General features: G+C 42.0%; 1 protein-coding gene across 1 annotated transcript in view; it reads left to right on the plus strand.

Moving 5' to 3' along the window:
* Window positions 1-11,771: 11,771 nt before the first annotated feature.
* LOC110013491 (voltage-dependent T-type calcium channel subunit alpha-1I-like) overlaps window positions 11,772-14,393 on the plus strand; it is a 435,381-nt gene continuing 432,759 nt past the window's right edge. Inside the window, exons 1-5 of the mRNA XM_023954667.1 lie at window positions 11,772-11,786; window positions 12,921-13,097; window positions 13,158-13,301; window positions 13,527-13,655; window positions 13,719-13,965. Of these exons, the coding sequence (XP_023810435.1) occupies window positions 11,772-11,786; window positions 12,921-13,097; window positions 13,158-13,301; window positions 13,527-13,655; window positions 13,719-13,965 (712 nt within the window). The remainder of the gene's footprint in view (window positions 11,787-12,920; window positions 13,098-13,157; window positions 13,302-13,526; window positions 13,656-13,718; window positions 13,966-14,393) is intronic.

A 14,393-nucleotide genomic window follows, 5' to 3' on the forward strand; every position in this document is an offset into this window, starting at 1 on the left:
ACATCTCTCTAAGGCATCTGTACTAATTGACTCGTTTTTCAGGAGCAGCAAGACATAGACTTGTACTTTGTCTATGCATGAGCAGCCTTTAACACTGTGCGCAAGAGGCTTCCTGAAGTTTTAGCAACAGTAATAATTCAGTGAAGCTGTTTATGAAGACAGCATTTGTCAGTGGAAATAACCCCTAGATAATCGTCACAGCCCGAAAGCTGTCATCATTACTTGGAGCAGGAAAATGCAAAAGTGCTGACCCACAGTTTCACTCGCCACGCGACCCACATTAAAAGTGTGAATGTGTCTGGAAGGCTTTGCTTCTATAATTTTCCGAGGCAAAGCCTGCAGCATCTCATCCAAGCTCAGTAACACAAGGAAAATTTTCTGTGTGCCCTCGTTAACAGAGGCTAAGCAAAAATGATGCAATTATTTAAAAATAAAAGTACAAAAATGTGTACGTCTGCCAGCTTGTTGTTGACTCTTTCATGGTCTTGGGTGGCATTGGAATCGATGTGTTAGGGACATTTTATAACTGATTGTTTGTGCTAGTGAATTGAAAAGAAAAGAAGTTTTATCAATTAAAAAGAGTACATGTGTGGTAACTACCTAAACAATTACAGACTGTAAAACTTAGATTTAGAACTTTCTAATTTCATTGATACGGAGTATTAGATAACTAAAAAATATCAATTTTTCCTCAAACTGTGGCCACAAATGAGCATTTTGTGTGCACTAATTGGTATTTTATTCATTTTTTTTTTTTTTTTTTTTTTTTTTGTGGCCACAAAGTACTAATTTGTTTGCAAAAAATGCTAATTTGTGCCCTGGCAAATACTAAAAATGCTAATTTGTTGCTGAGGAATACCAATTACTAATTTTTACATGGTAGTTTTGCATCTTTTGTCCACAAAATGCTTGTTTTTGTGCACTAAATAGCCCTTTTTTTGCAATCAAAATGCTTTTGTTTTGCACACAGAATGCTCTAAATTGTCGGTGCAAAATATTTATTTATTCATTCATTCATTCATTCATCTTCTTAACCGTTTATTCCCTTTCGGGGTCACGGGGTTGCCGGAGCCTATCCCGGCCACTTGGGCGTAGGCAAGGGATACCCTGGACTGGTCGCCAGTCTGTCGCAGGGTGGAATATCCTCAATCACACACCCATTCACTCTCACACTCACACCTATGGCCAATCAACCTATGTAGCATGTTTTTGGACGGTGGGAGGAAGCCAGAGATCCCGGAGAAAACCCACGCATGCACGAGGAGAACATGCAAACTCCACACAGAAAGGTCCCCCATTGATGTTGTGTTTTTCATGTCCCCCAGCCGGGACTTGAACCGGGGGCCTTCTTGCTGTGAGGCAAGAGCGCTAACCACTGCGCCACCGTGCAGCGGTTAAAAAAATATTTATTCAAATGAATAATTTTTTATGCTACGTCAAGGGCTCCCTTGCTGCTTAAGGTACTATAAGTATATATTTATCCATATCTCATTCTTACATTTCTCTTTTAAGACATAAATTCATCGCCTTTATTCACTTTGCAAGCCAAAAACCAGGCTAAAATTTGTTTTTAGGAAAGTGAACGACAACCCCCCAAGACATTGACATCACAGTAAGCGATACCGTAAAAAAGGAATAGGCTGAAAACCGCTTATGAGGCCAAAAAAGAAAAAAGAGTGACGAAACCAAAACACACATGTCGGCGATATCCCAAGGAGGTTTTGAAATCATTATAAGATGGCCACACGACCTACGCCTTGGCAGCCATTTTGTGGTTAGCTCTGAGAATCGCAGATTTTGCAACAAAATAGTAAAACGCATTTTTGTTCTTGCGATTTTCACGAAATTGAAAGTGCCGCCAGCTCAAATCTACAAACATCACATAAGTTTTGTTGACCTTTTGAGGCAGCCGGCTTGAATTTAAAAAAAAAAAGCACCTCTACTTCCAGATGCAAACGAAAACCTGTCCGAGGGATTTTTATCGATGGTCTCATAACATCTTGGTCATCAATGGCAAGCTACTGTGGAAAAATGTTGAAATTAGAAGTTGTAGATTTTTTAACGGCGTGCGTGTAGCAAATTCGCAACTGTTGCGAAAAAAATGTTATATGGAATTGCCTTCCCCAAGATGAACAAAACAATGTAATATGGGATAAGATCAATATAGGAATGTGGGCGTGGTAAACGAAGAACTGCCGCAAAAAATGTGCTTACTCAGCTGAAACGAAACAATTTGGAATTTGTTTTTAGAAGCAACTATCAAAACCTTATCCTTGTCGGGAATATCCAGAGGAAGTTTTGAAATTATTATGGGATGGCCACATGACTTACGGTTTGGCGCCCATTTTGTGCCAAAATCTGTGTTTTTGTGATTTTCCCTTTTTTTACGATATGGTAAAATTAGCTTTTATTCACATAATTTTCCCGGAATTTCACACACATGCTGCTAGCTTAAGTCTACAATTACCTCTGGAGTTATGTCAACCTTAGATCTTAGGAAGAGGCCGCCATCTAGAATCTTCAAAAATAAAAAGCACCTTTAGTACCAGATGCAAACGAAAACTAATTGGGATTTTTATTGATCGTCTCGTAACTTCCTGGGCATCAATGGCAAGCCACTGTGGGAGAAATGTTGCAAGTTAAATAAATAATAAATAATGAATAAATAAATAAATAAAGTTGTAGATTTTGAACGGCATCGATGTGGCGACTTAAAGATGCAGCTATCCCTGTTACTCTTATATTTTTCTTTTTTTTAATTTTTTTTTAACTTGTCCTGTCCAACAGCTGGGCAGACAGATGAGAGCTGAAGGCCTCTTGTGTTGGACAAATTTTACTTTAACAACAGGGGTTATAAATCTTCTGACAAACCAGAGGTATGTCTGAATAAACCCCTTTTGTAATCAAGGCCAAACTTTATTCATTTTAATTGTTTTTGAAAATCTTTTGTGGTGGACCGGACGGAAAAGGAAAGGAGGGAAGAAGAGAGAGGGATGTTAGAGAGGGGGTGATAGGAGGGTGTTCATAGGAGGGGGGAGGGGGGTAAAGCCATGAAGCAGCATAAAGCAACAAGCTACTGCATGTTTCTCATTACTGTAAGGTTCAGATAGAATACAAATCTCAAAGGGGTGGGCCTGTCCTCACACACACTCAAATGTTATCAATACACCTGCTGGCTGAAAAAAAAACCTTTAAGCCAACTAGTGTGAGATATTTCATTCAATCACGCAAACTATTAGTGCAAAGGTGAGCTAACACCTGTGCTCAGTTGAGTGTTTATGTTCTTCTAAAATGGATGATGGAATGTGAAAAGAAGGAGGGGGAGTGACAAGCCACCCCCACACCAAGACCCCCTCCGCAGCAGCCGCGGCACCCAGAAGCCCCCAACGCCACGCGGCAGCAGGCAGAGAACAACCGCCCCCCGGGTGACCACGCCCGCCACCCAGGCCAGGGCCAGCAGGACCGCCACGAGGCCCCCAGAGCCAGGGGGCGGGGAGGCATGGGGGGAAAGAGAGTGCCGCCCCGGCCCAACCAGGAGAGCAACCCCCACGCAGCGCCAGGAGGGCCCAACGCCGGGCCCCACCCGAGAGGGGTGCCCACAGCCCCAGAAGAGCACCCCATCACCACCCAGGGGTTCTGGGCATCCCCCCGCCCCAACCCCAGGTACGAGCCAGGACCCCCCAAGGGAGACCGGCTCCGCGCTCCAGCCAGCCATCCACCTGGCCCACGGTTGGTCCAGAAAGGTGCAAGACAGGGGCCAGCCGCCCCCGCCCAGGAAGGGGGCCAACCAGGGTTGTTGTAGACATGGCCCGACCAGGCTCGGCCACAGTTGGAAGTTTGGCGAGGCCCAGCACCCGGCGGCAAGGACCAGAACCCACCCCACAGGGACACAGACACCCCCGGCTCAGATGTGATATGATCCCTGGCTTCTGGCCTTGCCAGAAAGATCAGGGATCCCCCTCCCCGAGCGGAGAGAGCACCGCCGGGCCCAGGAAACCGGCACCCGGGGGACATGGCCGGCGTTGCCAAGGGCCCAGCACGCCCTACCAGGGATGGGGCAGGGGACAGATGGTCCATGTTCCCACCTTCCTTGTGAAATGAGTGTGTGCGTGTGCGTTAGTGAGGGTGTGTGTGTGCATGTGTGTGTGTTTATGTTGGAATACCTTGCCCATAAGGGACAGAGGCAGGTTGATCCAGCGGGTTAGATCGTCCTGTATGCTTTTCAGTAATGGGGTGGGGTTTAGCTGCACCAGTTCTGATAATTTTGGGGGAAAATAGATACATAGATATTTGACATTGCCTGATTTGACTGGTATTGTGAGTCTTTGCTCCATATTACTGTTCAGTGGTAATAAAACAGATCTGTTCCAATTAATTGAGTAGTCTGATAGGCAGGAGAATTCATTAATAATTGTTACTGTTTCATTTACACAACGTGAGTTATTTAAAAAAAGCAATATATCATCTGCACAGAGACTAATTTTATGATGGCTGTGTTTGGTTGTAATTCCTTTAATGCTATCATGCTGTCTTATTGCTGCAGCTAGAGGCTCAATAAATATAGCAAAGTGGGAGAGTGGGCAACCCTGTCTGGTTCCTCTTTTGAGAAAAAATCTGTTGGAAGTCTGTTTATTAGTTCTGACTGATGCATTGGGGTTATGTTATAATATTTTAATCCAATTGATAAGTGATTCTCCAAACCCAAACTTATGGAGGGCAGCAATAAGGAACTTCGAATTTACTCTGTCAAAAGCTTTTTCAGCATCCAGCGATAGTATGGTCATTTCCTGATTTTTAATGGTGGCAAAGTCAATTATATTAACGAGTCTGCGGACATTGTCATCCGAGTGTCTGCCTTTGATGAATCCCGTTTGATCGAGGTGAATTATGTGAGGAGTGATTTTTTTCTATTCTCTGTGCTAGTGCTTTGCAGATAATTTTTACATCTGCATTTATTAAAGAAATGGGGTAATGGCTTGAAGGGCTTTTGGGGTCTTTGTCTGGTTTTAAGAGGAGAATTATGTTGGCTGAGTTCATGTTAGGTGGCATTGATTGGTTTTCCTTGATAAATGTTACCATTTCAAAAAACGTTGGTGCCAGTTGTTCCCAGAATTCTTTATAAAACTCAGCAGGAAAGCCGTCAGGCCCTGGTGCTTTACCATTAAGCATAAGTAACACAGCTTCATGAAGTTCAGACAACGAAAGCGGTAGGTCTAGGTTTGTCATCTGATCTTCACTTAATCTGGGTAAGATTAAGACCGGATCATGAGTGACATCTCCTGTTTCGTCAATGATTGAAGTGATTGTTGATTTTTCTTTATTAATTTTAAGATGATTAGCAAGAAATTTGCCAGATTTGAGTTTTCAAATCTTTCAAGTCGTAGCCTTTGTATTTGGAATTGTGTTTGTTTATTGATGATGTCATTTAACTGAAGCTTTAATTTTTTCAGATCTACCAGAATGTGTTCCTGTGCAGAAGCAGCATACGCAGTCTCCAGGGATTTTATTTTATTTTCTAGTTTTAATAAATCTGATTTCTCTTCCCGTTTTTTATGCGTTGGATAAGAAATGATTTTCCCTCTCATGACTGCCTTTGCTGTTTCCCAAAGAAGACATGGTGAAATATCCGGAGTATTGTTAAATTCTAAGAAGGTTGCCCACTCCTCTTTAAAGAATTCAATAAACTTTTGGTCCTTTAAAAGAGACGTGTTAAACCTCCAGGTTATACCAGAGGGTGTGGATATTTCCTTAAAATTTTTTATAGAAACTGGTGCATGGTCACTGATAATAATTGGATGAATGTTGGAACTTTGGATATCTTTTAAGAGAGAGTTACTAATTAATAAATAGTCTAAACGGGAGTGTGAGTGGTGAACCCCTTAGTGCTTGGATGACATGAGCGCCAAGCGTCGCAGAGACCCAGATCATTCATGTACTGCTTTAGAATACTTGCAGACCGCCATGTACGCTGGTTTGCTGCTGTGCTGAGTCTGTCAAGTTCAGGGTCCAGAATCATATTGAAGTCTCCTCCTATAATGATTGTGGAGTCAGATTGAACCGAAAGTGAGGTGAAGAATCTGTGAAACAAGGACGAGTCGTAAACATTCGGGCCATAGATAATGGCTATGCAAAAGGCCTTATTCAAATCTGCCTTTTGGGTCAATAACTGTATCCTTATGAGTAAATTTAAGGTTTTTATTAATCAAAACAGCAACTTCTCTTTGTTTGGAGTTGTAACTAGCAGAATACATGACTGGAAATTGTGAGCAGCACAGGAGATGATCCAATGATTTTGATAAATGGGTCTCCTGCAGTAAAGCTATATCTGCTTTAAGACCATCCAAGTGATTTAACACTTTCATCCTCTGTGGCCCAGAGCCGAGTCCACGCACATTCCAGCTAACGATGTTAAGACTGTTCATAACTGCTCTGACTGGAAAGGTACAAAGCTAAATAATGCGTGTGTGCAAGTCTGTGTGCGCGTGCCCGTAGTGCAAACCCACTGCACAGAAAAGTGCTGTGCTTGTGTGCGTGTGAACATTTTCTGGCTATGTGAGCTGCATGTTGCGTGCGTCCTATGAGAGTCAGCTACTCTCCCCCTCCCCCTCCTTCTCTGTTCTGGATGTGACCAACTGCCTTCACTTACCTCATCATCTCCGCCGCCTTCTTAAGGAGCACCTGGATCATCATTCGACGCCAGTTCGTTGTTCCTCCTATGGTGCATAATCTGGTCAGCTCATGTTCCTGAATGTTGCAACATCATTCAATGACGTCCTCAGAGACTTCTTAAATATATTCGTCTTTGTTTATCTGGACGATATCCTCATTTTCTCCACCGATCCTTCCCACACTCTCAGAAAAAAAAAGTACAAAACGGTACCTTTAAGGAACAAAAGCTTGTCACTGGGGTGGTACCCTCAAAGGTACATTATTGTACCTTGAGTCAGAGGAGCAAATTTGTACCTTACTTGTTTGTACCTTCTAAGGGCCAATACTGTACCTTTGAGGGTCAATAATGTACCTTAGACAAAGGTACAAAAAAGTACCTCTGGAAAAAGGTACAATTTTGTCCCTTTAGGGTACCGCCCCAGTGACAAAGCCATTTTGTACCTTTAGGTGGCAAAAAAGTTCCTTTTTATTCCTTAAGGAGTGAAAAAAAATAAAGACAGACAACAACTAACTGAATTTTAGACATTTATTTTAGTCCTTACATGGAAAACAGTTTAATTCACAGATTCAATAATAATTCATCTCACAACCATACAATGTAACATCCCAAAATAAAATGCCACAATGTTTAGGATGTCATGTCTGATATAAAAAACATTAAAAAATAATTAGTTACATTTTTTAAGAAGCATTTCACTGACCAACTGACAACTTACTGCCACTCAACAAAATGAACAGCAATATCCGATACAGGGAATAAATACAATGGAACCATTTATATTTTGCTTCTTTCAATTTCATGAATATCACTAATAAGAACAGCAATATGGTGCAGAAACACATAAGTTTATTCAAACTCAAAGACCAAGCAAAACACTTTAACACACCACACCAAAGTAAAGAGAGTCACTTAAAACCCTTTATCGGGCAAGTGACTGTTTTTGGTAATTTCCGCACATGTTAGTTATCACGCCCATCCCGTCTCATTGAGATTAAGAATCATGTGATCTTTACCCAGCAAATCAGCAAAGATCATACTACATTATAGGTTACTCAATTGTGCAACTTGACCAATCAGCAGAGAGCAGGGTCACATCAAATTTCCCTTTTTCTCCAAAGTCAGAAAAATTTGCTTTTGCAGCTCAGTTCACTGAACATTTTCAAAGGAATTGTCAAAACTAACCATGGTAAGTTAATGAAACTCATACATTTTATTGTTGAATAGTTGTGTTAAGTGTTGACATATAAGTTGTTTGCGGAGAATTTATTGAAATGAGTGGAAATGCGGCATGAAAAATGCAGGTACCATATTTGATCATACTCCCTTTTCACTAAAAACTAAATTTAACTTGGTATGTCTGTTTTTGAACATATGCCCTATGCCAGTGCTTTTCAACCAGTGTGCCGCGGCACACTAGTGTGCCATGGGAGATGGTCAAGTGCGCCGTGGGAAATTGCCCTCATTAATTGATCTAAAACATTTTCCATCTCCAGGAAATCAGCTCTTTGTTCATCCAAACAGGCCCTGATAAAACATTGAGTAGTTAGGAATATAAAAGATCTTAAAATTACTTTTTCTTTGTGTTTATTTAATTATTTTAAAGACATTTTGATAAGAATCACGGTGCCGCGATTTTCAATGTGAAGGCTCTTCGAGAGCATTTAGGACAGCTGAATGGTGTAGGCATTGCGGTTGTTGATCAAGCTAAAATGTTGATTACCCTGGTCACACTAACAGGTAAAGGCTTATCATTAACCTCAGACATTTTTAGAACATACCGCTGAATGAAAATCAGGGGGTTCTTCAGGCGAGATGGATATACAATGTTGTAGATGAAATAAGCACAAAAAGCAGCAATAACACCTTCCTCCGAACCAAGCACCCTGCAGACTGACCGCCCATCCAGTTTGACCACTGTAGGGACCCTTTGAGTCAGCACACTTCTCCAGTCAGTGACAGCTTCGAGTTGTACGTAGGATATGGCGTTGGTGGCTGTTCCTGGAAGAGATTCAAATCAAGTCAAGTCACATTTATTTATATAGCGCCTTTTACAATGCAAATTGTTTCAAAGAAGCTTTACAGTGACAATTTTTGAAAATTGTAATAAGTAAGTTCAATATTGATAAATTATTGATTTTTAACAATCAAAACAACTAGGGGCTAGGGCTGGGACAACAAAAAATGAAATATGGCAACGCAAAATAAGATTATTAGACCAAAATGGCAGCGTCAGAGAAGTATAAACGCGTCACGCACTAGTTCTTTAAGCCAGTGTTTTTCAACCAGTGTGCCTCAGCACACTAGTGTGCCGTGGGAGATGGTCAAGTGTGCCGTGGGAAATTGGCCTCATTAACTGCTCTAACAACATTTTCCATCTCCAGGAGATCAGCTCTTTGTTCATCCAAACAGGCCCTGATAAAACACTGTGTAATTAGGAATATAAAAGATCTTAAAATTACTTTTTCTTTGTGTTTATTTAATTCTATTAAAGATATTTTGATAAGAATGACGGTACCGCGGTTTACCTGCAGCTATAGCAGTTTGCGGAAAAGTCCCGCCCCTTTTACTGTCTCCGCCAATCATTCTTGAAGGCTTAATCACATGTCATCAGTCTGACCAATCAGAAGTGGTTAAAGTCTTCACTTCCTTGTTCTTAATTCTGCTGATAAAGTCGCTCAGTTCCAACAAAAATACCAGCTAAAGCTCGTCTTTAGCGGTGTAGCTTTCCACAGAGTCCGCTGTCAGACCGTGGAACAAGTGAACAAAACAATGAAGCTCAGAGACGCGAGTCTTTCTGCCCTTTTTCGGCCGTTTAACACTACATCTCCCATGATGCATTGGCTTAAAGGGACAGCACATAATGAGTCGACCTTGTGAAACGTCTTGAAACCACAACAAACAAACAGTTTCTAAATTTTCTAATTTAACTTTTATTTCATCTCTTAGAAAAAACAGCTGCAACTTCCTGCTTTTTCTGCCACAATTTTCACAAAAATCCACGTGAGATTGTGGCGGGGGGGGGGGGGGGCGGCTGTCGATCAATACAGACCATGAATTTCTGCTTTCTTTTTTTTTTGGGATGCTTGTGTGCCGCGGTATTTTTGTCAAGGTTAAAGTGTGCCGTGGCTCAATAAAGGTTGAAAAACACTGCTTTAAGCAATCATAAAGGTGATTAAGTAGTTACCTTAAATCTACCACAAACATTCATTAAAAAAAAAAAACAGTTCACTTTATATATATATATATAAACACACACATACACAAAAACACTGTTGGACTGTCTCTGTGGGAAGTAATGTAAAAAAAATAAAACTATATGCATATTACACACCTCCAAGGATGACGAGAATGTCATTTTTCTCCCAGAACAGAATCGGCAGCAGCAGGATTGCAGCTCTGAAATCAATCCCTGAAAATTAAGTTAAAAAAAAGAAAAAAAAGAAAGTGTATTACGTGAATGTACGGTGTATTTTGGTTAGTTAGACCTTATCTTATAGACAAATGGAAAAGAAATTAAGCTTAAATGGCTCCACAACACTATGGGTGACAATGGCTGATCAGTCAGTCACTTACCAGGGACATCTTCAGTGAGGGCAGCCTCTCTTTCCTCCAAAGCCAGATCTGCAAGGGGAGATTTCCTTTGAGTCAAGCTCAAGGACCTTAAAGCCATCTTCGAATCTTCGGCAGATATTCATTTCATCATGAAGCCGGCCCATTTCCTGAAATAGCTGCAACATGGAAACATGTCACAACATTATCAAAGGATTTTAAAATTAAAAAAAGACAGCCTTTAGTAATATAACTATGAATTCCCAACACAAATGTAAGGAAATAAATGTAGACACACCCCGCATGGACTGTTAAGGAATGGATATTTGTTAATGGCTTCTTTGACAGTCATCCCATTGGCAATCTCTCGCCTTCTCCAACCAAATGTCCTCATTATCCGTTCCTCCACCATTCGGGCATCTGGCTGTGTCTTCCAGTACTGGTCCTGCAGGACTTTCACATGGCTCGCTACTGAGGTATCATCCTCCCCAATAATATCCACCTTCTACGACACAGAGGGATGACAAACATTTGCTCATTTGACAGTTGCTTTTACCTTTTTTAATGTTTATGAAAAATGATCCCCTAATAATTTATTACATTTTATATAGCGCTTTATCATAGCTACTTAAAGCACTTTACAGGGGGGACCATTCTATTCCATTCCGGGTTAAGGGACTAACCATTGGGTCACACTGCTTGTGTGTAAAACATGCACACATAGATACACAGCAAACCAAAGAAGATGCTCTAACCTTTGATGCCTTGGCTCATTTACTTGTGTTTTCTTCCAGTTGTAAAGGCTTTCTGCGATGACCAAATTTCCTCACCTCTTCATCATCTACCAGTGGCACCCGCTCATATTTGAACTTATGTTTGAGAGACATGTGCCAGGTATGCTATTTAAAAGAATATAAAACAGAACAATTAAATAAGCATACAAACCACTTGCAGAAAACTGAAAGCACAAGCATGAAAATACATGGTGAAAAACAATGTGTACAACAAAATGCAGAAAACATAGTTAATATCTTGACTGGATTAGTACTCTAGTATAATAAATAAAGGTTGGCAATTAATATTCTGTCAACTCACATAACCATTGCCTTCTTTGTCCTTTAAGAAAGGGTATTTCAAAATCAGGGCCTTACACACTTTCACATAGTCATCATTGGTCGAAAACCTGTAACAGCGAGGCAAAATAAGGTGAGGAATGTAACATCAGACATAATATTAATAACTCAAATGGCGTGATCCAGTTGGGTTGCAAAACTTACATTTTGATCAGGGCCATGGTTTCATACAATGTGAGAGAAAAGAGAGCAAAAAAACGTTTTTGCCGCTCATTTGTATTTTGTTCTGAAATATTTTATTAATATTTCAAGTTAACGTTAAATTTTCGGCGGCAAAGTTGGATGAGAAGCGTTTTTTGCCGCAGAAAAGTTAACGTTAGCTCGATGGTGAACTGTAGCCAAGATAGTACCGCTAATTTACTTATATTATTTATTTATACTATAATTATTTAATAATGTTTTAACTAACGTTAACGTTAATGGCAATCGTCAAAGTGAGTCTAGCTAGCTAATGTTGTTGACAGAGTGTGAACTTGGCTAGCGCTAACAGTAAAGTTAACTTCCAACTTTGAATTAACACCACAAACACTGATAAAAATTTCAAATACTTTACCTTTGAATTTACTTGTCTCATCTTCAGTGACCTCCATCCCAAAATGAAATAACTCCGTGATTAAATCCTCTGTGGATAAATGTCGAAGCGCCATCCTCCCACTTTTGATCGACAGACAGAAACTGACCGTTGGATCATTGTCGATTCACTCATGTATCCTTGCGCGCTGCAATATTTATGCTTCCGCCGAGTCAAGGTTAGCCTGCAGCTAGATCCTTTCAATAGAACACAACTTAAATGTTAACAATTATTTGTATGTTTTCTTCTAATATAAATAGGGTAAAGGGTTTGAAAATCAAATTCTTCAATACTGTTTGTGAATGTAATTGATTACATAATCCTCATTAACATGATTAAAAATGATTCAAAGGTACACTTCACAAAATCAAAACATTCTGATTTATTTTGCCCATATCTCAAAACTTAGTTAAATTTAGTTTGATAATTATTGAGTTTGATAGTATAGGTTAACTTGTGTTTCTATATTGAGAGATGACATTTTCAGCATCCACAATCCTGCCATTTTATATTTAAACATTAAGGTACAAATATGTAAAGGAAAATAATGTACCTTACACCTCGAAAAGCTCACAATGTACAATAGATGGTGCATGATTGTACCTTAAGGGTGAACAATTGTACCTTAAAGATACATTTTTGTACCTTTAAGGGTACATATGCAAAGTTTGTACCTTAGGGAACAAAAATGGACCTGTGTTGTACCTCTTTTTCTAACAGAGCAACATGAACATCACGTCCGCCTGGTCCTTGAGAGACTGCTAGAAAACCGGTTATTTGTTAAGCCGAGAAATGTGAATTTCACTTGTCCTCCGTCCCTTTTTTGGGGTACATCATTGAAGCAGGCAATAACCGTCCAGATCCTGATCCTGATCCTGCTGTCACCAAGTGGGAAATTCTCCAGACTCGTAAGAAACTCCAACAATTCCTGGGGTTCGCAAACTTCTATCGCCGCTTCATCCATAATTATCCGACTCCTCAAACGTCGTTTTTTCAGGCTACGTTGGAGCGAGACATCAAGGAGTACATCGCGGCCTGCAGTACCTGTGTCCGTTCTAAAACCTCCAACCGGCCCCCCTCTGGACTACTGTTACCCTTGCCCACGCCTAGCCGTCCCTGGTCCCACATCTCTGTGGATTTTGTTACTGGGCTTCCACCGTCCCAGGGCCATACGGTTATTCTTACTGTCATTGACCGTTCTTCTAAAGCCGCTCAATTTATCCCCCTGCCTCAGTTACCTACAGCCGTGGAAACTGCCGACGCTCTTATTCATCACGTCTTCCGTCATCATGGGACACCCAGTGACATCGTATCCGATCGTGGACCGCAGTTCACATCTCAATTTTGGAAGGCCTTCTGCTCCGCCCTCGGAGCCATGGTCAGTTTGACGTCCGGGTACCATCCTCAAGCTAATGGGCAGGCAGAACGTGCGAAGCAGGAACTTGAAGCGGCTCTCAGGTGTCTGGCAGCCCAAAACCATGCTGACTGGTCGAAGTATCTGGTTCGGGTGGAGTATGCCCACAATACCCATTCCTCTACAGCTACCAGCATGTCACCTTTTGAAGCCTCCCTGGGTTACTCACCCCCTTTGTTTCCTTCTCAGGAATTGGATCTGGCAGTGCACTCAGTCCAGCTCCACCTCCAACGGTGTCGGGACATCTGGCTGCAGACCAGGGCGGCTTTCCTCCGCACTAAGGAGAGCAACTGCCATATCACCAACCGTCACAGGGGGGTGAGTCCCAGTTACCAGCCTGGCCAGATGGTTTGGTTATCATCCCGGAACATTCCTCTCCAGGCTTCGTCCTGCAAGCAGTCTCCTAAGTTTATTGGGCCCTACACTATTGACTGTGTCATCAACCCTACGTGTGTCGGGCTACGTCTCCCGGCAGCCCTCAAGGTTCATCCCACGTTTCACGTTTCCCAAATCAAGCCAGTCACCGAGAGTCCGTTGTGCCCACCATCCACTTCCCCACCACCCGCCCGTACCATCGACGGCGCCCCTGCTTTTGCCGTCGACAAGACTTTGGACGTTGGGCGTCGTGGTCGGGGGGTGCAGTTCCTGGTGGATTGGGAAGGGTATGGTCCAGAGCAGGGGTCCCCAAATCCAGGCCTCGAGGGCCGGTGTCCTACATGTTTTCCAACCATTCTGCCATTCAAGCTCCTTATTGGCTAAACACACCTGATCCAGATAATCACCAGCTGATAAAACAGGGTGTCTGGAAAACCAGCAGGAATCCGGCCCTTGAGGCCTGGATTTGGGGACCCCTGGTCCAGAGGAACGTTCATGGATCTCCCGTTCCCTCACTCTGGACCATACCCTCATCGACGACTTCTACCGGCGCCAGCTGGCGGCCGTTGGGGGGGGGGGGGGGGGTACTGTCATGTTGCCTGCCAGCTACTCTCCCCCTCCCCCTCCTTCTCTGTTCTGGATGCGACCAGCTGCCTTCACTTACCTCATCATCTCCGCCGC

This window comes from Oryzias latipes, chromosome 1 (assembly GCF_002234675.1).
Source record: "Oryzias latipes chromosome 1, ASM223467v1".
Taxonomy (NCBI): domain Eukaryota; kingdom Metazoa; phylum Chordata; class Actinopteri; order Beloniformes; family Adrianichthyidae; genus Oryzias; species Oryzias latipes.